The sequence below is a fragment of the Ammospiza nelsoni genome, chromosome 2 (assembly GCF_027579445.1).
Source record: "Ammospiza nelsoni isolate bAmmNel1 chromosome 2, bAmmNel1.pri, whole genome shotgun sequence".
NCBI classification, from domain to species: Eukaryota; Metazoa; Chordata; class Aves; order Passeriformes; family Passerellidae; genus Ammospiza; species Ammospiza nelsoni.
In genome coordinates, this window is record NC_080634.1 from 5,982,586 (window position 1) to 6,006,201 (window position 23,616).

Below are 23,616 nucleotides of genomic sequence, written 5' to 3' on the forward strand. Positions count from 1 at the left end.
AGCCTCACAGTAACATGGTGGTCTCTTGCCACTCAACAAGTCTCACAAGTGAAAGCTAATTGCAGCAACAGGATAAAATAAAATTAAAGGTGGCACATAGCAAAATTGTCTTGCAAAGAAATGACAAAAGGCCAACTGGGGGAAGTAACCACCATTTAAACACACCTACCTGCTGCCACAGAAATACAAACAAATTAGGATTATTTAAAGAAGAAAAGCTAGATGAAATCAATTTCAATGGCTGCAGCTGGTGCTTTACTTACAGAAAGTGGCAATTCATTTTTTTTTTCTCTAGGAACAACTTAATTACCACCAATTACTCTTGATTAGGGTGGGGGGAGGACCCAATCTGCATATAAGGCAGGATTTTCAAGGAGCAGCTCTATGAACTTGCAGTTTAGTTGGCCATTCAGCCAAGCTGGGCTGTTTTTGAGATATTTGTGTTTTTTCCTTGCTTTTCTTTTCCCATGGTAACTTTAGTGTGTTAAAACCACACTAGAGGGCAAAACAAGGTGTTATCACAATGTTTAAATCTTAGGTTTAGCTGTCCCTGAAGAACTGTGATGCCCTCGTGTGAGGGACACAACTGACCAAGCACAGGCCAAGCTGCTGAGCAAAGGTAAGGTGAATAACTTAAGTTACTCTCTTCTAGATTTAATGTGTGAGCATTGAATGCTTCTATTATAGTGCTTAGACAAGTAGTTATCATTTATGATCCAAAATTGTTCTCAAAACTAATATTTAGTTTATCAATGTGATCAGTTGCATCTTAGCAATAGAGCCTGCTCAGTTATGGACTGTACTAAAAAGCTCATGGAGGTAGGCTGTACATAATATAAGAACTAGGGAGTAAATAGAGGAAGATGAAAAGAAGCTTAAAACAAAGTGGTGTCTTTTAACATGCTTGGGAAAAAAATATCAATGGAAAAAAAGTGGGTGCCAGAAGTTCCTTTGTATGTAGGAGTTCTCAGCTGAGAAAGCCACTTAGAGCTGGTGTGTGTAGAACTTGCACAGGGCTCTGGATGTACCTTATTTTTGAAACAGAGATTGGAAGAGTATTAAGGGAGGAAGCATCACTGATGCTCATTGTGTTCTCATTGCTCCCCTGGGAATTGCTTCTGGGCACTTGAGGAATAAGGCTCTGGGTAGAGCCATTTTTACGTGTGGGCACAACTGTGTCATTGCTCCCAGGTGGAGACTCAGATCCAGCTCCTATTTAGGTGTTAGTAAGGATAAGGGAGGGTAAGGATTGAGTGGTTTTTTTAATCACTTTAATGTGATTTTAAAGGAATTTCTATCTAAGCAGGGCGTGCAATTTTTTTAGCCTGATCCAACATACTGACCATAACTGCAGACACATAACAAGCCTGCAAACCTACAGCACTTCCCACTCTGCTACCCAAAGATTTTTACACAGGTTAGAGCTGCAGGATTGAAAAGGTAACTTGTAACAAACCACAGGATTGATACTGACACCAGCCCTAGTTCAGCAGTTATAATGGCATTAAAAAAGCAATACCTTTCTTCCTGTTCCTCAAAAACCCAGAGGAAAAAACTCATTATGGAACTAAGCCCAATTTTGGCAGTTATTAAAAATCAACTGCACACCTCATTCAGAAAGGACACAAGCCTTGGTGTTCAACCAAACTACAAAAAATCACTAACATTTTAGCCTTGTGTTTGTATTATGATTTCTCTTTCAATACCACAGAGCAGTACTTGGGCACGAGGTTCCAGACAAGGGAATGCAAACTTGAACAAGTCTTTACTGAATATTAAATCAAAGGCCCACGAGCAACTACAATAAATATGATTGTGCTTTACCAAAGCAAGTCAAAGGAGTATTTATCAGAGCTCACAAAGAAAGCCCAGTTAAGAGACAGATGTGTAAGAGTAACCCTACAGAGGACAAAGCCATTGTGGGATAAAAAGCTTTTTATTAGATTTTTACAAAATAACTTGTAAAAAAAAATCACCCCATATTGGATATATGCAATATATTAACGCACACATTCCTACCCACTACCTGACAGATTCAGTTTTGCATTATTTCTTTTAAAGAGAAAGAACACCTGCAATTCTAGGCCTAAAACCTGAGGAAGGCTCTCCTGTGAGTTCTCTTTGCTGACTTCAGTCCTAAGCAGTAGATGGTGCAACAGCAGCAGATTCACTGAGGTTTCCTGCTGCACTTTGCCTGGCAGCAAAGTCTCTTTATGAGGTTTGTTCCCCTCCAGTTTTCCTGTCTTGCTTTTGGGAGGTATTTTGATTTTCTCTTTTAAAGCCAAGATGATTGTTGTTTCTGTTCAATGAGCAGCACCACTAAAACAACACTGAGGGGTAAATATCTCCAGCAGAGTCGGGGCTGAGGAATATCACACCATCCACAAAGTCATAGCTGGGAACTGCATTCTCATTTTGCCTACTTCCAGTATCAACAGTTCTTATTCCTTAGCACAATGCATACTCCACTTAAAGCTAGAATTGTGTTGATGCAGTTCAGAGACCATAGAAAAACCTTCACAGAAACCAGAATGCTTTTATTATAGTGTTTAGACAAGTAGTTATCATTTATGATCCAAAATTGTTCTCAAAACTAATATTTAGTTTATCAATGTGATCAGTTGCATCTTAGCAAACAATACAATTATGCAGTTATCTTCCATTAAGAAGTACTGTAAAATATATACAAATGTTGCTTCAGGCAAATGTCCTTTTTTTCAAGTGCACAAATTGCATTTCTGAATGAGTGCATCTCTCCACTTCAGCACTGAGTCCCATCAGGTGTACAGAGAGGTCTCACCCAAGCATTGTGTAAAACCATCTTAATTATTAAGTTTACTCACCTTTCCAAGACTCCTACTGAAAGAAAATCACAAAGGTACAAGATTTATATACATAAAGGCACAGCAATTCTGTTGAAACCAGCTATGTTACAGTACAATAGAGTTCAATCAGTTCAATCAGTGCCTTTCATGCAACAAATTTCACTAACACATGTAACTCCTCTTCCAGAAGAAAAATTAACTGCACAAGGAGTGTATCCTTCCCTTCTGGTAAGAAGAATAACAAGCTATTTTTTGATCAGCTTAAAAGGAATTTTGAAGAAATACATAAAATGCTTTTTCTTTCTGCCTAAATTAGCTAGACACTCAAAGCTATTTCTCATGGAAAAAAAACTTTCCAACTAAGAGCCAAGGTGAAGTTTCATTTGTGCTAAGAGATGGCAGACTAAATGTTTCTCTAATGATAGTTTTGTAAAAATGATAAATATTACAGAGCTGCTGTCCTAGGAAGTGGCATGACCTGCCACTGAATAGCCAGTTCTAGAGACAGATCAGGAACAGAGATGGAAGAAAACTTGGAATCCAAAGGACAGCTCTGGATTGGGTGTAAGTGAATTTATTGTTAGAACTACACCCCTGAGTCAAAAAGGCTCCATGCGATGGATAAAAAAAGAAGTACTTTTCTCTGCAAATTCATCTTCAAGTCGGCATTTCTGACACTTCAGAGTTCTGCTAGGAATGAGTTGCATTGAAAGAGTATTTGCACTTTGCACACGTGTGTAGGGCTGGCCCCCAGCAGCAGGCTCTGAGCTGGCTCGGTTAATCCACGCCCAGGGCTTTGAGCTGGCGCTCGATCTCCTCGTCCGAGATGGTGGCGGCGCTCGAGGCCGACGCCGAGGGCAAACCGCGGGCAGCTGAGGGAGCTTTGGCCATCTGCAAGGACACACGGGTTCAGCCAGAACAGTCAGGTTATGACAGGCTGACTTCTAGAATAAACTGCGTTTCAAAAATGGAATGCAGGGGGAAACAACAACAGCCGTACCTTGCCAGAGATTTCAATCCCGATCTCGTCAAGCACTTGGTTAACAATATCTTGGGTTTCTTCCTCTTCATCAGAAGCATCAAAAATGTCATCCAGAGTATCATTAACTTAGAAGAAAGAAAAAAAATCCAGATTGCATTAAGCAAAAAGGTGACTAACATGACCTAGTATCATCTTTCCCTCCTAGAACACAGCAGTAATACCAGGGTGTGAGATGCCAGCAGAAGGCCCCTGGGTGTGAGAGAGGCTTCCTTAGCTCTGCCTTGCAAAGCCTGTGGGCACAGCCAGGGCAACAACAGGGTAAGGCATGGCTGGATTTTTTTATAAAAATGTTCAGTTCCACCTAAAGAGTTCAGCTGCTTATATCCCCCCTGCATTAGATTTAAACATATCTGCAGAACACTGATAGTTTCATAAAAAATCTCATTCCTCTCCTCTTCCTCCAAGTACATTGCAAAGTTGTTAACTACTCGGATAACTTGTGTGCAGTTGAGGTGTTTCCATCTTGGTTTGAGTCCATGCTACTTAATGTGACCAACAGGGCAGGGATTGGGATGGGGAGAAGACTGAGCAACACCAGGAATTAGCTGACAGTGAACACATACATGCAGGAACAAGGAACTTGCTGCCTCCCCAAAAAGTTTTTTGTGGTTTAAATTAAGAAAAAGGAGACAGAACCATATCATACCACCCTGTGCAGAAAGCTGAGATTATCAGTATCTAAATTAAGGCAAAATTTCAAGTCTTTCTACCAGTTATGCCATCAAGGCCTTGAATGGGTCTCAAACTTTCTTTCCCCCCCCCGCCCCGAATGTTCCTTCTAAAAATTTGATGAATCTTTTGCAGAAGATGGGAAAGAATGGATTCTAGATTTAATACCTAGAGCTTCTAAGAAGTCTAAAGCTCAGCTTTCCTATTTAGACAAACATTGTTTTGTTTGCTCTAGGTTTTTGCTGTCAGTCTCATTGCCTATAGAAATAAATTTCAAACTGCCAAGAGCAACCAGCTGTCCCTGCAGTGCAGAACTTACTCATCTCTTCAGTCATGTCCATCTTCATGTTTTCCTTCTGGAAATTCTGCATAGTTTGTAGTGTCTTTTGTGGATCCATTTTCTTATTAACTGCTTGCATTGTCTATTAATATGGAAAAAACTCTTAAATCATACAATGAGACATTAGTAAATATCAGTGCATTCATTAAGAAAAATGCTTTAATCCAAATTTCACTTTCCTTGTCTCTCTACATCCCATGAGAACATTAGGTAAGTGACAGATCAATAGTACAGCCTGCACTTAGTAAGAAATATTGCTATTTAGTGTCCTAATAGACAGACTCTTCAACGTGTGCTTCTTGCATCATGACCTTCCCCTGGCCTTGTATTAGGAAAAATCCAACTGATCTGAAAAGAATGCAGAACATTTCCTAACTTGAAGGCTACACACATTAAAGAAGTAAATGGCTGCAGGTTCTCATTCAGAAAGGACCATTTATTTGAACCACTACTGGAGGACAGGCCTTAAATTGTTTCTTGATGTTACAATTTAATGGAAAAATTACTTTTCTCTGGAAAGAAAATATCCAAGTGTTGAGGAAGAACTTGTTTGGGGTGCACCTGTGTGATGGGTGGAGATCTTGCTGTGACAGTGAAATAAATTTCATTCATTTTACTGCCTTTGTGGGCACTGCTATGGGGTACTTCCCTCTTTCCTAAAAAGCAAGTTACTGTGGGATATCAGATTCTAAATACAGATATAAGCAATTCAAATGTAAAATTTAACCATCTTTGAGAAGATAAAAGACTTGGTTAATTAAAAAAGATGGTATGAAGCCACTCCAGGCTTCACAGAAGGGCTTCTGCCTTCATGTCTGAGTTTCTTCAAGGTGATAATGTTCTATGATACTAAAGTTGAATTTCCAAGACAGTGCTCATGGTTGCATTATTTGAATTTAAGAAGTTGTTCTGGACTTGGAAGGTGTTGGTATACATGGATGTCAAAAATATCTGCACTGATAGAGAGTTTACAGATCTTCAGAAAATAAGGGTCAGATGTATGAATAAAATAAAAGGCAACTTAACTGGACATTATTACCAGTTCAAAATTAGCAAAGCACATGCTAAGAAGTATACTGAAAGTATACATACTTGAAAGCTTTGCATTCACATATTTGCCTTCCTTATTAAGGCAACTGGTCCCACACATTCTTCACTGATGGTTTTATGAGATTAACAATAGTTTAAGCTTCCCACATTGATAAAGCAAAATATTTACTTTAAAAGTGATCAAAAGAATTTAAGATCTTTTCTCCAATAATGTTACACAAATAGTACATATAATTACCTGCTGTTTAAAAATATTTTTAGATTTTTTTTTCCTACTGACCTAATCTTCCTAACTACTCCAGTGACTTTAGTTTTGAGAAATGTAATCTAAGATCTATCACAGATAAAAACAACTCACCCATGTAATAATTAAAAAGCAAGACTAACTTGTTCACGAGTGCTGTTGTAAAATACTGAGTAAGGTGCTGAACCTGATCAGTCAGACAAGTCCAATGTGTAAATTTGCTGCAGAGCCACAGCTCTGTGTCCCTGGCTAGCTGGAACCTGCCCTCATGCTGTGTCTGAAAGGCACCTGACCACCAAGCCTTTGTGCTAATTCCTTTCTGCACCGAGTTGCATTGCTGTGTTTAACTGGATTTAACTTGGACTGGGATCAAAGCCCAGCTTGGCCTGCAGTGATGCACAATAATTCTGCTTCCTGCACCTTGAGCTGAACAGCGCTCCTTGTCAAAAGCCAAATCCCTCTTTATTAATTCAGGGAAATAAGGGAAAGTTCACACCTAACTTGGAAAATTGAGATTTTTCACTCTTTCTTGAGATGAGATTTGGGAGGAAACTTAATGCAATACTCTTTCCTGAGACAGCACAGAGAGAATGACAGCAAACTCCAGATTAGACCTTTTTAGGAATTTTAGATCCAAAGCAATAACCTACTTTCTTCAAAAGCCATAAAGCTATTGTGACACAGTGCCTTGATTTCTAGACAAATCATGCCCTACTTTTTCCCAGTAAAAACTGCTTGTGACAATAAATACAGGTAAGGCACTGTAGCAGCAGGGTTTGGGTTTTTTTTTTATGTACTAAAAGAGTTCATTCACTGGCATTAGTTTATTTTTGTCATGTAAACATTTGACAGATGTCTAGCCCAAGAAAGTATGTATGTGTTATATGGATAGATGGACCAAACAAAAATGTAACAGTATAAACCCAAGTGAGTTTTACTACTGCAATTACCAAAAATTACCCAAAATAACAGAATTTTTGCAACAATATGCTGCATGTGAATGTAGAACAGAATATCTTGTGGTGCCTTACTTTTGCTGTGGCTGACATAGCTCCTGCCATCTTCATCTGGGAATTCATGACCTTGGTTTGGGTGGACATGGAGGTGACTTTGGAGCTCACAGCATAGGTTCTGTTCTTCTGCTTCCGCAGCTGCACCAGCTGCTTTGCCAGCACTTTGCAGGCCTCTTTGTTGCCAGTCTTAGCCATTTTCTTGATTTCCAGTTCCTGAGAAGAAAGGGGTGAGATTAACTCCACAGAATTTCCATTCGCGCACAGACTATAATTAAGCCTTGCCGCTAATAATTAAATTAAAAATTAACTATCCTCTTGAATCTTTTAAAACATTTAATTTATATAAATAGCTCCTTGCTTTTTCAACAAGGCTGTTTAGCAGAATCAATGTCATGCTGGTATGATTTGACCACAAGGAAAAAACTCAATGAGACTGAGTTATAGTGTGGTAGCACACAGTTCCCCCAAAGACTTCAATTTCTGCATGATGTCACGTTCACTTCCGTGTGCACATTCAATTCCATATCTGGATAAGCAGCCACACTTCAAAAAAAGCCCCAAAAAGTGAAGGAATTATAATGTACAGTCACCTACTGGTGCCATGACTCTAATCAAGTTTGATTTCTTGCAATCAAACAACATCACTCATGTAAGAAATTGAGAGTTCTTTTCAAGTCTTTTTCGGCCTCAAGAGAACCTCACAGCCTTTTTGGGGAAGGAGTAGATAAAGTTAGATGATCAATAATGATGTTAATTAGATGACCAATAAAATTAGATGACCAATAATTATAGGCTCTTCACCCTTATAATTTAGCTGGACTTAAATCATAATAAAAATAGCACAATTTAACATGTGTTCATGCTGTAAGAAAGACACTTCTGTCTTAGAAAACCAAACCCCAATCTGTCAATTCAAAGAGAAATAACAATCTGTTTAGCCCAGAGGTAACAGGAAAAAGCCTGGCACCAATAATCTTGTCAGCTGGGACTCTTCAAAGTGTGCCTTCTGATTTGTGACTTGGTAATGTAAAAATTGCAACAACTTTTTCCTTTACAGCCTTTTTTAAGCAGGTCTTGCCACAGTGGCTCAGTTTTCTGTAGATGTCCATTTGTCCATTTTGATTTTTACCATTAAGGAAAAGAAGCTTTTCAAGACCAGCTTTCCCCTGGATTTTTCAGGATAATATGCTTGCTATAGGTATGCAGTTGCTTCACTTTATGTGCACTGGTAATCCAGAAAACTGCACTTAGAAGAAGCTATGAAAAGATAAATTCTAGTCGCCAGGACATGGAGAACAGTCACCTTTAAAGGCAGATGTAAACTGGCCCAGAAAAGTTCACAGTTAAGTTTATTCCAGACATGGCTCTGGCACAAAATCCCCTCTGCAGATTCACAATTTCTTAAGGGTGTGTCACACACACTATTTTTAATCCAGGAAGGTACAGAGTGGCAGTGAACCAGCATGATACTGTTCAAACCTCAGAGGCCTGACACAGAAATAAAGCTGTGCTCTTTGAAAGTAGTTCACAGAAGCCACAAAAATTCCTATAACATCACCAGAACATTATTTCCCTTTTTTTATTGTATCTAAAGTATTGTGAAGGTTGGAGGGATTAGTCTGCACCCCAGATTTTAACAGCAAATGTTTGAAAATAGGGATTTTCTCACTAAGTTGAAAAACCTACATAGCTTTCACAACCTGATTTTTTCAAAGCAAAATACAAACCATTGCTAAATCACTGCAGATAATCCACCTGCAGAAATCAAACCCTATATACAGTTTATTTTATTCCTAATTAAAAAGAATTTGGGTCAATTTGGTGTACATTATCTGCTTTTGAGAGGTCTGGGGCAAGCTTATTGAAGTCAGTCATGTTCTTCTGGGAAAAAAAAAATCAAAATTCGTATAGTTATATCAGGTTACTGAACTGAAACAGAACTGTCTGCATACATTAAGGTATTTTTAGCCATAGAAATAATATAACTGCATAACTTGGTTTTCTCAGAGTAGTACCTTAAAATTAAGGGGGGGAGAAAAAAAGGTCTTTCTAGAGAAAGCACATAATGAAATGTTTTGAGATTGACTGATAAGCCCCTGATCCTTCTTCACCTGATCTGACACTGAAAATTAATATTTATTGTGCACTGCTACTCTCATTCCAGCAGCAAATTTTAACTTTTTCAAAGACATATTTCAGTGCTCCTTTCTTCTCCTCAGAAATCCAACATTTCTGAAACCACTTAGTGTGGTAAGTAATCAACACTTCAGCCTGAATAGTCACTAAAATTAAGCTTATTTTCATATTTGGAATATTTCATACTGGAAAAAATGCCTTATTTATGAGCAACCTACTATATTTTACATGTCCAAGTCTTTCAGAAACAGTTTCTCTGATCTTTTAGTTTATTATTCCCAGCTCTTGGTATTCATGCAACCTGCTGCCACGAACCACCACCTCAATAGCTGCTGGAACGGGCTGGATTTGCACAGCTTTTCCCACAGTGTGAGCATTCTTCAAGCATCAAACCCCACCATCTGGCACATCCATTTCCCCTCTTAGAGTGCCACACAGGTGCAGCATTCAGCCACTGAGTGCTTGAAAGCTCACGCACACAGTGAGTTCTGAATACATCTTAATTTTGGCAAACAGTGCTACTATTATCAGCTAATTTTAGGGAAGTTCTATCTGAATAAAAAGAACAACTCTAGGGGTACTCATGATATCCTGTGGTTTTCCAAGTACTCTCTCCCACTGAACAGTCATGGTAACACATGATAGCACTTCTACTTTTAATTTTTCCACAAGACAAATGATTTACAAACCTTTAAAAAAAAAACCTTCTGAAGGACAGAGAATGCTGGGAATTGTAGGGAAAACCCACTGTGGTTATTTTATCTAAACACATTGTTTCAGGATTTTCCTGTGTCAAAGGCTGAGAATCACTTTTAGGCAATAAATATTTTCCAACACAATTTTAGCTGAGAAATGAAAAGGGGAAGACAACTGTTTTTAATATTTCCTTATTATACATTGACTGGTATCTTTAAAATCTTGCAAGTTTTTTATTGCATGTGTGTGTTTTATAGAGCAAAATAAAGTTCCCTGTCATACTTACCAGTTGTTTCTCCTGTTTTTCAAGTGCTGCTCTATCTCTGCTTATAGCCCTCTGTGTACCTCTTAACTCTCGATTTTGCTCCTTTATTATATCTGGAAAGAAAACATTGATAGCTGGGCAAAGTTTTTCAATACTCCACAAACATCTGCTAAGCACCCTGCAGAGTGAAGTGTCAACATTTCAGATAGAGAAAATATTAGCAAAACATAATTTGGTGTATACAACATCATTGTGACAGCAGCGTGGGCTATATCCTGTTGAAAACAAAGCTGTTTTACTTTTACCTAGGATGTTACTTTGCGCCATAACCACAGCCAGAGCCTTAACCCCACAGTAAGACACCTGTACACTCGTTTTCCAGCACTAACTCAGCCATATCTAGGTCAGGGCCATCCCATTGCTTTTCCCCCAGCCAGGCCTGACTGCAACAGGTAGGGCAGCTGAAGGAGCCTTGAGTTAGGAGCTCTCAGATCAGGTGAGGAGCTCCATAAAACAGTGACAATAATCCCAGGTGCAAGTCCTGCATCCTGCTCTTCTCTGTCTTTATTCTGCTCTGGGGGACCTTCTTCTCCTCCACATTTGTGCAGCCCTTATTCAAGTCAGTCTATAAAGCAACTTTTCAATTAGGAGATGCTTAACAATAGTAAGGTAGGAAAGTGGAGGCCTTTACAACAAATTTCAGTTTACTGATAACTGACATAGCGAGCAAAGCTTGAACACTGTCAAGTGAAACTTACAGGAGTTGTGTGCACTGTGCTATTAAAAATTATATACTGATAACATCCTCTTATTAAAGCAAGTATTATTTACAGTCTAGGCATCAATCATGCTAGCTGCAGCTAACTTTTGATAGGATTTACAGCATGTGCTTGGGTGTGATTCACTGGGGCATGTGACTCAGCATCCTCTGGCCCCAGCTGAGGGAAGCAGTTGTTATGGAAGAGAGATTCAGCTACTCCTGTATCTGCACTTTGGGTGGGAGTCTGAAAGGAGCAGACTGTCACATGAACTTTCTTTAGAGCTCATGATGGATAAATTCTGGAATCACAGGCCGCCTTCTCATTTTTTAAGGTTTGAGGCAAATTTTCTACAAACAGCAAGAAGCATTTGCATTCTTCATTCCTAAAACCACACACACTGTAAAACATCTATTGGTGGAATTATGTCAACATTAATAGGTTTTAATCAGAAAAAAATCCCAAACCTTTAGTGGCATTTTAAAGACAGAATATACATTTCCTCTTCCAACCTTGCTGGACATTGCCCAGTTCTTGGGCAAAGAAATATATATTTAAAAAAACAGTGTGGAAATGACACCTGTTTTTACAATGCTACTACTGCTGTGAGTAGTACAGAAAAAGCATCCTTGGGAGATGCAGACTTTTCAGTGGACAGTAACTAAGAACTAAAAGATGACATGGGATATAACTGCATTCTTCACACTGGCAAAACAGCGGAGAAAATCATTCTGCAAATGCTACAGGCAAGTAATTTTGAAGGTAGATAAATGTATATTACTTGCACAGCTGCACTTGGTGAAATTGAAAGAAAAAGCTTAATAGTTACATACAAGACTGGCTTTCCTAAATACGCTAGTTTAAAAAAAATCCTTAGTATAGTGAGCTGGAGAGGTAGGAACTTCAAGGTGACAGCAAACAAGAATAGTACTTAGGAGACAATAAGGGCAACCACAATGCTTATTTCTGTAGTTTCTGATCCCCCACAGTGGCTTCAACTAAGGATGGCAATAAACTGAGAACAACTATCTGCAGTTACAGGCTATTTAATTTGTTTTTAGAAGTGAAGGCCAAGATGAGAACTTGGTTCTTGTTTGTTTCTGATAACCGAGAAAATTCCCAGCTGCTAGAGCAGACAGAACACGACAGGTTATTCAGAGATAAGTCCTATGCCATTAGCCACTCCTGTGTGTCACACTGTCGTCACACACACCAGGGCAAGGAGGAAGCATTCCTTAAAACAGGCTGGACAAGAGACATCCAGCAGGGCTTGACCTGGCTGCTGCAATCCTTCCTTGGTCACGGCAGCTTAATGCCAGCTCCCTTTCTCAGGTGCTGCATCCAAACTGGGAAGAGCCAGGTGGGACCTGCGCGTGTTCCCTGCTGTGACACACAATTGGATGATGTGCAGCGTCATTTTCTGCGAGCCCTTTTCAAACGCCGACCTACCACCAGCTCTGATCCAACACCAGAGAGCCAAACCTGCGCTCGCCAACCCTGGGCACGACAACGTGGAGAGCCGAGCATCGCCCAGCGGCCTGCTGGCAGCTAAGCCGTCCTTTATTTGAGGGGCTTTATTTGAGGATAGGCGATTTATTTGACTCCTGCTGAAGTTTTAGCGTTTTGGTACCAGCCTGGCCACAAAGAACCGACACCGAGTTGTTCGCAGAGCTGCGCGGAGCCCAGGGCCGGGCGGCGGCGGCTCCCGCAGCCTGGCCGTGGCTCCCGCACACGGCACCGCTCTCGTCCCGGCTCCCCTGGGCCCCGGCAACTCCTGCCGGGCCTGTTCTGCGTCCCTCGCTGTTTTGTGCTCCTCCTCCTGCCTCACCCACGGCCCGGGACGGCCGGGCCCGGCTCCCACCCCTCGCGGAGCGCCAGGAATCCCCCGCCCCGCAGTGCCAGGGCCGGCCCGGCCCGGGGGCTCTCCCCGAGCGCCGCCGGTGAGTCACGGCGGCCGGGCCGGGGCCTCCCGCTCCGCTCCGCTCCCCGGAGCTCCCGCTCCGCTGGGACGCGGGGCCGAGGCCGCGATCTCCGCCCGGCTCCCGCTGCCCCGGAGCCCCGGCCGAGACCACCCCCGCGCCCGGGGCCGTGCGGGGGCTGGGGGCGGCCGCTGCCGGCGGCGCGGCGGGGCCTCCCCGGGCGCCCACTCACCGTCCACGGTCTTCTTCTTGAAGAGCGAGGCCATGGTGCCAGCCGGACCCCCGCAGCCGCCTCGGCGGGCTCCTGTCGCCTCCTGCTCCGGTGACCAGGAAGCGGCCGGGCCGCGATCGCCCGCCCGGCTCCGCCTCCCGGCGCCGAGGGGCGGGCGGGGGCCGGGCCGGGGCTCCGCGCTGCGCCCGCCCATCCTGCGGGCCGGGCCGGGCCGGGCTGGCCCCGGGAGGCGCGGAAGGCGTGGGCTGGGTAGCGGCTGCGGGCGCGGCTTGTCTTCCTCTCTGTGGGGATTTTCTGTCTGTCCGTCCTGGTTAGGCCTCCCCGAGCCGCGGGAGAAGCGCTGAGGGACCGACCCGGCTGTCCTAAAGGCGAGCCAGGAGGGGCGGGGATGTCCCGGATCCCCGCTCTGTGCCTAGGCTTCTCGTCTTGTAATGAGAGTAATTCTCTCTTTAAAGAGAGCAATTTACTTCTTGCAATCGCTAAAGGTTAAAATGAAAACATATCAGAAGTTAATTCGGCAGCGTGATGTTCTCCGGGCTCGCCGCTTGGTTTTGTGAAAACACCGGTCTCGGTGGAAATTGCAACTTTTCACTGGTTTTCATGTGCCCCTTTAGTTACTTTACACTGGCCGAAATCCAGATCATGTGTGCACAGATACTATGGGAATTCAGCGAGCTTCTAGAAGGAAACCTGGTGCGTGGGCACCTGGAGGGATTTAGGCGCAGTTAAACAATTAAACACACAATTAAACACACAATTAAACACACAATTAAACACACAATTAAACACACAATTAAACACACAAGCAGTGGGGTCGCTGCCTGTCCGTGACAGATGAACTGTGAGGTTCGGGATTTTCTGTTCAGGAGCATCCCGGCTCTCACCCCAAGCCATTGCTGACTCTGGAGAACTGATTACACATTAGTTTTATTGGATATGCCTTTGTCTGAGGGTCACAAGAGTATGGGAAAAGGAACAATAATTTTCTTGGTTTCAATATGTAATTACAATCCTTAATTTTTAATAAGGTAGTTTATAATGTAGCTGTGGTTTCATCGTTGGCGATTGCCTACATATGCATCATGCCCTTAGAAAATAAGAAGAGGGCCTTTATTAAAAAAGACTGAGCTGTAGGTTTGAATGCCAGCTCGATATAACTTCCCTTACTTTGAAGTGTTGGGGATGATTATGTTAATGTGCAAGGAAAAAAAGAAGAGACTGGAATGTAGTAATGCATTTTGATGGCTAGATATAAATTCAGCCTGAGAAACAATCGTAAGTTTATGGTTGCAGTACCCTAATAAACCACACTTTTATAACCTTGCATGGAGAAACAATCTATTAGAATATTGTAATAGCAGTGTAAGGATGTATGTGGGCATGAAGAGGTACAGACTATGTGCTTGCTGTCAGTATTCCTTGATTTTCTGAAAACATTGATTTTGTTGCAAATAGCAAGTTTTCATTGTTTTGCATGTGTCCCTTTAGTTATTTTTTAGTGATTGTCGCAGGCTGAAATCCAGACCATGTGTGATGACATCGATAAATGACATCAAATTTCTGTGGAAATTTGGTGCTTCTCTACGAGGCAAGTTAAATAAAATACACTTTAGAAGTTTATTCCTGCACGTCTGCACTCTTTGTTAGGTCAGATCAGTCAGACATGGGTTAGTAAGCAGGACTGAAATCCTAGTTTTGAAAATGCACAGATGAGGGGGAGGAGAGCACTTGAATTTAGATTCAGATCCCCACTTTCCTTGAGAGAGAGGCTGGGCAGCTGAACTACAGGGTACTCTTAAATTGTGCTAATTAGCTAGGAGACCAGAAATGCTTTTTTCTGTAATATTTCTTCATGAATGTTTAATTGTGATGAGATAAACAAAGATGTCCATAATAGACTCCATGACTGCAATAAATACAGTATGTCTGAGCAATTGCTTGCTTGTGTTGCAAGCCTGAATGCTGGAATGCTGTTGTATGTATTGATAGTGGAGATAAGAGAAGCCCTCCAATTTATCTTTTAAATTATTAATGCTTAAATATCAGTGTTTCTTTTAGATTGTGGCTTGGTTCAGGATCTAATCACCAATCAAAATGTAAAAAAAACCCCTTAGTTCTTTATGCTACAGATAAATTTTAAAAATCAATCAGATGGAATAAATAACCTTTCCTTAGTGACTATATGTAAATATCTCTAGCAAACCAAAGCAGGGACTCTGTGTTTCCTGTTTGTTGGATTTACAGTGAAACTGGGACACAACAACTGGTTTAGCCGGAGGATACACTATCCCGTATTAATTTAAAAATGAAAACAAGTCAAAATATGCAAAATGAATGGGTAACAAAACCAGATTAAAGCCAGTGTTCAGTGTTCCAGAGTTGTACTTAGAAAAAAACAGGAGGGAGGGTTTGTTTTTAGAGGTATAGATAAGCTATTCTGGCATTGGGGCACTGGAGTACTAAAGCACATACTTAATTTAAACCAGGTGATGAGGTTCAGTCTGCTTAAATCTAAGCATGTTTGGGTAGTTAGAGGAAATGGCTGCTGTGAAGAGACCCTGGAAAATTGCTGCTTTCAGGTACTACTCTCTAGAATAGTAGATAAAGTGTCTGATTTGAAAAATATTCCTTTCCTGACCATGTTTTTGGGAGAAAAAAAGGAGAGGTGAGCTTTCAGATGTGTGAGCCTTGAAGAAGCTCTTGAGGTCATGCTTTAAATAGTTGTAAGATTTCTGGTCCAGTGAAGGTTGCCAGTCTTCCCTATCTCCTTTTCTAGTGTGAGTAAAGCATTGCAAGTGAACTTTCACTGACAGCTGAGGCAGACTGTCTTGGGATGCTTTGTGGATAATGACCCAAATTCAGCACTGTTTGATCTATTCTGGGCCTGTCTAATTCCTGCTCTGCAGATATAAGGAAATTAAATGAGGCTGTGTGTAGTGAAGGATGAAGTGGTTAACTTGAAAATTACAGAGGCCGGAGAAAGATAAATGATCAAAGAGTGCATAAATGTATTGTTATGTGAAATGCACAGCATTTTACATGTAAAATAAAGTTATGAGGAGAAGTGTCTTTGGTGCCTCAGCAAGGGGCCACTTTCCAAATTCTGCAATGCTTTACCTTATCCTGGAGGAGCTCCATGGGAATCAAACTGTTTACTTGTGTAAGAGTTTGTGAGATGGTGCTGAGGGCTCCCTGACTTTACACTTGTCATGTGAAGGTGGGCTGAGCTAGGAGGGGGACAGAAAGGAAAAGGCAGGGAGAAAATTCCAGAGCCTAAGGAAGCTCAGGCTGCAGTTCACCACCCTGACATGTGGATGTGCAGTGGCACCAGGGGAATGTTGTGGCTGTGTTCAGTGTGGTGGTGTAAACTGTGTCATCCTGCTATCTCTAACTGCACCCATTAGCAATGGAACCTGGTGATGGGAGTTCTCCCATGTGGGGAGGCCATGGAAATGCAGAGGCACAAAATCAGAGAGGATTAGAAAAAGGTGAAGCAGAAAAGAGCAGGTGAGGGGTGGTGGCCAGCACAAAACCAGGGTGTAAATATTTGAAGAGTAAGGTGTAGCAATAAATGAAGACAGCCCTAGGAAAGAGGATAGAGAAGGTGAAGAGGAGCTGATGGGGAAATGCTGTGGCTGAAGATAGTGGAGATTTCCTCCACTGCTTTAGTGGGTTCAAATAAGTTCAGATTCATTTGCCTGCTTTGTTAAAAAAGAAATCACTTATTTATTTGTGCAAGTGTAAAAACCATGTTTTATACAGCATATCTCACCCTCACCTTGCAGATTAGACACCTTTACAGCAACATTTGTGGAAAGCTCATGAGAACTGGAAAATAGCTCATTTGTAGGAGGAAAATGGGGAGTCACACCTAGCAAATACACAGGTAAGAAATAACCTTTATAAATGTTGAAAGTAAAATTATTGAAATTGATTTCATAAGAGAAAATTAACTGTCTGCAAATAATGCCCATAGTGAATTGCTGTCCAGTAAGAATTATGCCATAATCAATGAGGTGGCAAAGGGAAATGAGTCAGTAAGCTAAAGATCAGTGGATTGCCTATTTGGAAATAGCTTATACTTCTAAATATTTTAATTTTTAAAAAGTGTATTTTTATTGATCTAGAAAAATATTGAGGAATGTGGTGAAGCTGAAATATATGAGAATGTTTTCCTTTCCATCTGTTCACAATTCAACTTGAACTGGGCATGTGTGTGAAGGAGAGAATGTATTGTTGGTCTTATTCATAACTTAATTGTTTATTGCTTTCCCTGCCTAAAAAGAATCAATTGCCAATAGACACCACACAAGGTGCAAGGGGTAGAGGGTAATACACATTTAGGTGTGTAAGCATGGCTTATTTAATTTGTTTTTATGAGTACTTGCTGACATCTATGGAGATGGAGATTGTCTTTTTATGAGAGAGGGTATTTGTGATGTACATGTTTTGCTTGATACTCTGCTGAATTTGCTTGACAGACCTATGAATAAGTAAAACCCAGCAAGAATGAGTTGAAGGAAAACTGTAGTGCCTGAAATGTGAAATGTTACTCTAGTTTGCTGGAACGCTTTTAGTGAACTGAAACCTTGAATGTATAAAGGATGTTGTCTTCATCTCATTTTTTTTTTTTGTCCTGAGTGTATTTATGAACAATTCTGGGGGCAAAAACAAAAAAACCAAACACAACCCAAAATACCTCCCATTCTTAAAAAATCCTCAACAACAAAAAGAAAACTGCCAAATTCCTTCATCCTTAATGTATATGAGGGTAGGCAAATTTTTTCTGTTGCACAGGGTTAGTCTAACAAAAGAAGATACTTATGTATGCAAGAGTACACCTTACTTTTAGTCACTTTCAGCATCTTCTTAATAAAGTAAGAGTACTTTGAACTGCTTATTATGTGCATGAAGTTCAGTACTTTGTGAAGCCCCCTAAAAGCCTACCCCCTCCTTACAGAGATCTGCTCTTAATTATCACCTTGATTGGTGCTAATAGGACACTTCTGACTTGCAGACTGCATCTTTTATAACCTTCATTGCTGATTACAAGGTTTTTCCTTTGTGGAAGAGCAAGTGCTTCACCATAAAATAGTGCCATTACTTTGTACCAGCAGAGTCAGTTTTGCTTCAGTAATCAAATACAGTAGGACATCATATTTCTGTAGGGCATTCATAAAATCAGAGGTTATACTTTTAAGAGCTTTTGCTTGCAAATATCATTTCTTTAAATGACTTTTCCCAGGGAGAAAAGGGAATCCAGGCTAGCAACAAAATAGGTAAATACTGTTAGCATTTTATCACAAGCTTCAAGACTTCCTTAAGGCATAGTGTTCAGAAAAAATGGAGTAAGATATTATGGGGAGGATATTTATTATTACAAACTGCAAAGTCAACAGGGACTGCTAAATGTTCTTGCAGTCATAATAGCCTATCTCATGTTAATTCTAGCCCAAAGCTCTGTGACTCTTTATTTGCAGAGATAATGGGGGGTAAAACTGTATTTTTAGTTTAGCACCAGATTCCTCCCAACCATGGAAAATAAATTAGGGAGCTTCACAAACTAAAAATGATTTGGGCTTTGGAGGAATTCCCAGCAATAATATACAAGACTTATTACCCTGGATAGTTAGAAGGTCCCATATGTTTATGGCTGATAGTAGTAATTTTGATGGAATATTGCCTCAACAACTTGTTTTCTAATAATTTGCCTGCAACCCAGATCTGTTGATCCTAAGAGAAGATCTTTTTGGAAATGTTTTTCTTGTTTGTACTCCCTATGTTTCTCTTAGATCAAATGCAGTGTATTTTGCCCAGGAAAAAAGCTGCACTAGTGGTCAAACTTCTACATTTAATTTAGCTGGAGTCCACTATACATCAGAGTTTAACACATCAAGGCTTGGGTTATATAGGTTCAGATTTGAGAACATGTGTGCATTTTTATTTTTTTTTTGAGTAAAATACACTACAGGTAGGTGTGCTAAAATAATGCCTTAAAAAATCTAGGAAATTCAGCTTAAGGCTATTGCTGTTCATTATTTGTTTGACATTGTTATCCAGGAAAGTGGCTGCTTTGGGTTTGGAATGCTCTATAATGTTGGGAGGGAAAAACATCAGTCCATCCCCCAGAGAATATGTTGTCCCAAAATAGTAGGGAATAGCATGATAATGTCAACAAACTGAAGTGCAAAGAAAGCAGAAGTTAAATTATGTAGCCTCACATATTTTCTGTGCATAGGTGTCAAGGTAAAAAGAAGTTAAGCTTTAGAAAAAAAAAACATCAGTAAGGAGAAGACAAAAGGTACTTGTTAGAAGCAAAATTAATAACAGTGTCCTGAAAGCTTAACAAGAATTGAAGGAATCAGTGTGGTCTGTGAGGGTGTGGAGTTTGGGATAGGCCAGGGAAAGCCTTGAAGACACCTGCACTCTTTGTGGTGAGCAGCCAAAGGAGGCAATGTGGTCAAAGAAATAATCTAAAGAAATGGTCTTTTGTGGTTATGTTTATTGAGTGGTATTGTGATGGTATTCTTCAATCCATGTGAAGATAATTTTAATGTATTTAGGCAAGTTAATATTTCTTTTCAATATTAAGGGAATAGAAAACTGTCTGTTAAAACTGGAAATGTCAGTTCAAGGAACTCTTATCTTGGTCTTGTTGGTAATGATTTATACTTTCCCCGGGGTTCAGAATGCTTGTCATTTACACTGTCCTTTGGGTACTGCTAGAGCTGCCTATGGCTCAATCCAACAAAAAATATGTTCAGTTCCTCTCTGACAAAAGTGTATATAAACCTCAAAGTCACTAGAAGCTGCTCCGAAAGCATACACTACCAGAAAGATATATTTTATATTGCATTGGACCCTAAAGTGTCATAAAAATGGCATATCCTTTTTTCCCCTTTTTTTTTTTTTTTTTTTTTTGGTAGCTTTATGACCAGCAAGACAGCATCAAGCAGTTTATTGCAGACCTGGTTTATGCCTTGCAAGAGAGCAGTGTAGTAGACCCTTGTGCATGCTTTGTTTTCAGCACCAACACTGGAAGCAATTTTGAATCTCATTTGATTTTGGTTGAATCTATGCTCTTTGTTGTCTGTGAGCGAATTTAAAAAAACAAACTTAAACTAATGTTGTTTTTGTTGCTTAAAAAGGCATTTAATTTATTTTTGATTAGCTTAAACTGTATTTGTACATCATGCTTAATAGTTTCTTAACCCTTTAATGCCTTAATCACTTAGGATAATGCCACATATGCCATTTCCAGAGATAGGGAGAGGCACTCAGCCACACGTAAATGAGGATTCAACCCTACAAAGCCAGGCAAGACATTTGAGCACATTAATTTCAGCAAGAATTCGATGCATAATCCCTGTGGAAGTTAATTGGACTGTTTCATTGGTAAATGAGGGTTACTTGCAGGGTCCATGGAAGTGGCAGTATCCTTGTGGGGGGCTCAGCTGTCTCTGGCAGAGGAGGTGTGAGCAGCCTCTCCTCTGCTGGAACAGCACCAACTCTCCCGAGCTGAGCCTTGGAATCCCATTAGATCCTGACTCAGGGAACCTGTCTGCCTTCACCTTTAAACTGGTGTTGGGAATGCATCTTTCTATGGTGGCTCTCTTCTCCTTTGAAATGAGTAATGTGCAACTGTTTGCTTATAGATTATCAGTGTTAAGCTCACTTGCTCCTTGATTTTAATAGGGCTGTAATTGCCAAAAGAGTTTGTGTGGCAGTTATGCACCTTGCTCCTATTTTAGAGGAACATGGACCACAGAGAGTTCTGATGAGCCAGTCCCTTAAAGCTGTTCTGATCTGCCCTCAAGGAGCGGATCCTTCTTTCAGCAGAAGAGTCCTTTTATTGGGATTGCATTATTTCATTATTTTCTCTGCTGTCCTGGAGATCTGAGCCCGTCCATGTAGGGTCTTGTGGCTGGGGAAATGCAGCTGGCTAGAAAGTCAGGGAAGAGAAATATGTGTGATTTGCCTTTTATTGTGTTTTTTTTTTTTTTTTTTTTTTTTAGCAGTGATTTCTGATTGTAGCTGCTCCTGGGAATTATTTTGGTTTAAAGAATAGTCCCTGTATATCAGGGATATTTTGGTTTAAAGAATAGTCCCCGTATACCAGGTATTTTAAAAGACAGTGACAGCCTTCTGGCATGGGCTGTTTTGTTCAAAGTTCTGCTGACTACATCACTTAATTAATGAGGTATTTCATTATTAAGTGCCTGATCAGAACCAAGGAAATTTGTAATGTTGGCCAAATTCACTAACTTAGCAGTTTAGCTGTCACTGCAGTATGAATTACAGATAGTTCTTGTGGTTTTTCTTGCTATTCACATTCATGGACTGCCTTAATAAAGGGAATAAAAAGAGGATTATCATGCACTTTCCCCTTGTAGAGAAATAGATGATACAAGCACATCAATTTTGTCTCACTTATAAATAGCTCCCGGAAACAGTGGTCTGTGAGGGAATAGGGCTGATTGACTCATTGGCTGTGAATAATTTAGCCTCAAAGATTAGCATTTTTGTACATGTATTATCCATGGAGGACTGAATTCATCTATTTGTTATTATAATATTCCATTTAATAGTTTATGAATTGCTGTCTGAATTTTTTGGAGATGTGCTTAATTCACTGCTTTGTTATACGTGATGTGTGCTGGTCCTCTGAGTCATCTTGACAATGTTTGCGTCCTCGCTGGAGGACTGGGACATTCAGCTGGAGAACAATGACAGGGTCCACAGCTCTTGGTGGCCACATGAGGAGATGGGGAGGATTCATATGCCAGCATTTTTTAGGAAATGATTGTCATGATGGGGGGAAACTCTTCAGACTTGCAGTGGTTGTGAGAGCTGCTTTGCAGTGAGTTGTTTTTTTTTTAATTGAATTTGGTGCAAGACCTTGCACAGAGCAAATTCCGCTTTTATTTTTGAGGATGCAGAGTAGCACAGGGTCAGTGTGGGACTGGGAATTTGAAGTCCATGATTACAGCTCCCAAGCAGGAAGCCCTGCATATAGAGATAATTGAGAGCTCCTGAGGAAGGTAGTGCAAGTGCCAGAAACGAGCTGCATATATTAGCATAGTATTCTACCTATTAAAAAATAATAAATCAGGATTCTAGTTCATTAATTTCTTGGATACCTCTATTGATTTGTGGTTTATGTATAATTGTATACATACAATGTCTTTGTGCCTCAGTTTCTCCCTCTTACTCATTTCTGCTCTGGGTGAGAGTGGCCTTGTTTTTCAGCAGCAAAAAGTGATAGCAATCCTTTCCCACTTGCTCCTCAAGACTGTTGTATTTTAGTCCATGTTTTTGAAGTGCTCTGAGCATGCTGACCATTGGTATGGAAAGCCCAACAGTGCTTTGGATTGCACTAATGAGTAGCAGGAGGAATTAAAGTTATAATCATACTGGCAAATATACAAAGCCACTGAATGTTAGTTTTATGCACGGTTACAATCGGTGTCAAAGCTATAAGATGTTGTATAATCAAATAATTTATTAGCACAGCTGCTTAACTGCTGACAGCAAAACAACCTGTAGCTTAATTGCTCCTTCAATTGCACTGGTTTCCTGCATGGTCCTTCTGGTCCCAATACCCAAAGCAGAAAAACCCTGCCTCAGGCTTCCTGAGAGTTGTGCAAGACCCTGTGGGTCATAACTCATCCATGTCAAATTAATGTTGCTGTCATGGGGCATCAGTGGCATAATGAAGGGAGAATAAGGGCATTAAGGAGAGTTAGTCCTTCAGTAGGACTTCCCTTCTAATTTCATTGATATGCTAAATAGAATGGTATCTTTTTTGGGGGTTTTTCCATTAAGAAATTATGACAATGTTAAATAAATAGTTTGAGGAAGAGATGTGAGCCTTGTTGTTTTAAAGTATTAATAATTTGTTTCCATTCAAAATGGAATTGTTTTATACATTTAGAAATGCAATAAGGAAAGTTGCTGCATGATATCTATTCTAAAATTTCTATTCTAAAATTTCTTTTCCTCTAAGTTAGTTGTTGTTGAGTTCAGTTATTTTACTCCATAAAGTACAAAGATAAATGTTCTGCCTAACCTGTACTCTGCAATGGCTGTTTTTCATTTTGTTTTCAGTATATGCAGCCAGGTAGATGAAGAATACTGATCCTTAGTGACTAGCATGTTGGGGATCACTTTGAATAGAACCCAGGCATGTCCTTGATTGTCAATGACAGAACTTGAGAAATTGTGCTTCATTCAGTCATTGAAAACTTTTACATGTAGTGTTGGATTTTCATAGTAATCACCTAATTAGGTAAACTTGATTCTTACCTGATTACAGGGACAAGGGATGTTCAGTCAAACACAAACTTGTGTCTTCAAGTTGTTAATTTACTGTATCATCACAAACAGCTCTTCAGCCCTGTGGTATAATGGAAAATAGTTGCTTATTC

The 23,616-nt window shown here is 40.4% G+C and overlaps 1 protein-coding gene and 1 long non-coding RNA gene across 2 annotated transcripts in view; one reads left to right on the forward strand and one right to left on the reverse strand.

Moving 5' to 3' along the window:
- Positions 1 to 2,516: 2,516 nt before the first annotated feature.
- Positions 2,517 to 13,323, reverse strand: CHMP2B (charged multivesicular body protein 2B). Its single transcript, XM_059466381.1, has 6 exons — positions 13,190 to 13,323; positions 10,302 to 10,393; positions 7,202 to 7,396; positions 4,856 to 4,958; positions 3,826 to 3,932; positions 2,517 to 3,716 (listed from the first exon to the last, which is right to left on the reverse strand). Exons 1-6 carry the CDS (start codon positions 13,221 to 13,223, stop codon positions 3,603 to 3,605), a joined length of 645 nt encoding a protein of 214 aa, XP_059322364.1. The 5' UTR covers positions 13,224 to 13,323; the 3' UTR covers positions 2,517 to 3,602.
- A 2,416-nt stretch (positions 13,324 to 15,739) lies between these two features.
- Positions 15,740 to 23,616, forward strand: part of LOC132070204 (uncharacterized) — a 45,922-nt gene continuing 38,045 nt past the window's right edge. The window contains exons 1-2 of the long non-coding RNA XR_009417908.1: positions 15,740 to 15,768; positions 16,975 to 17,075. This is a non-coding gene — a long non-coding RNA (uncharacterized LOC132070204). The remainder of the gene's footprint in view (positions 15,769 to 16,974; positions 17,076 to 23,616) is intronic.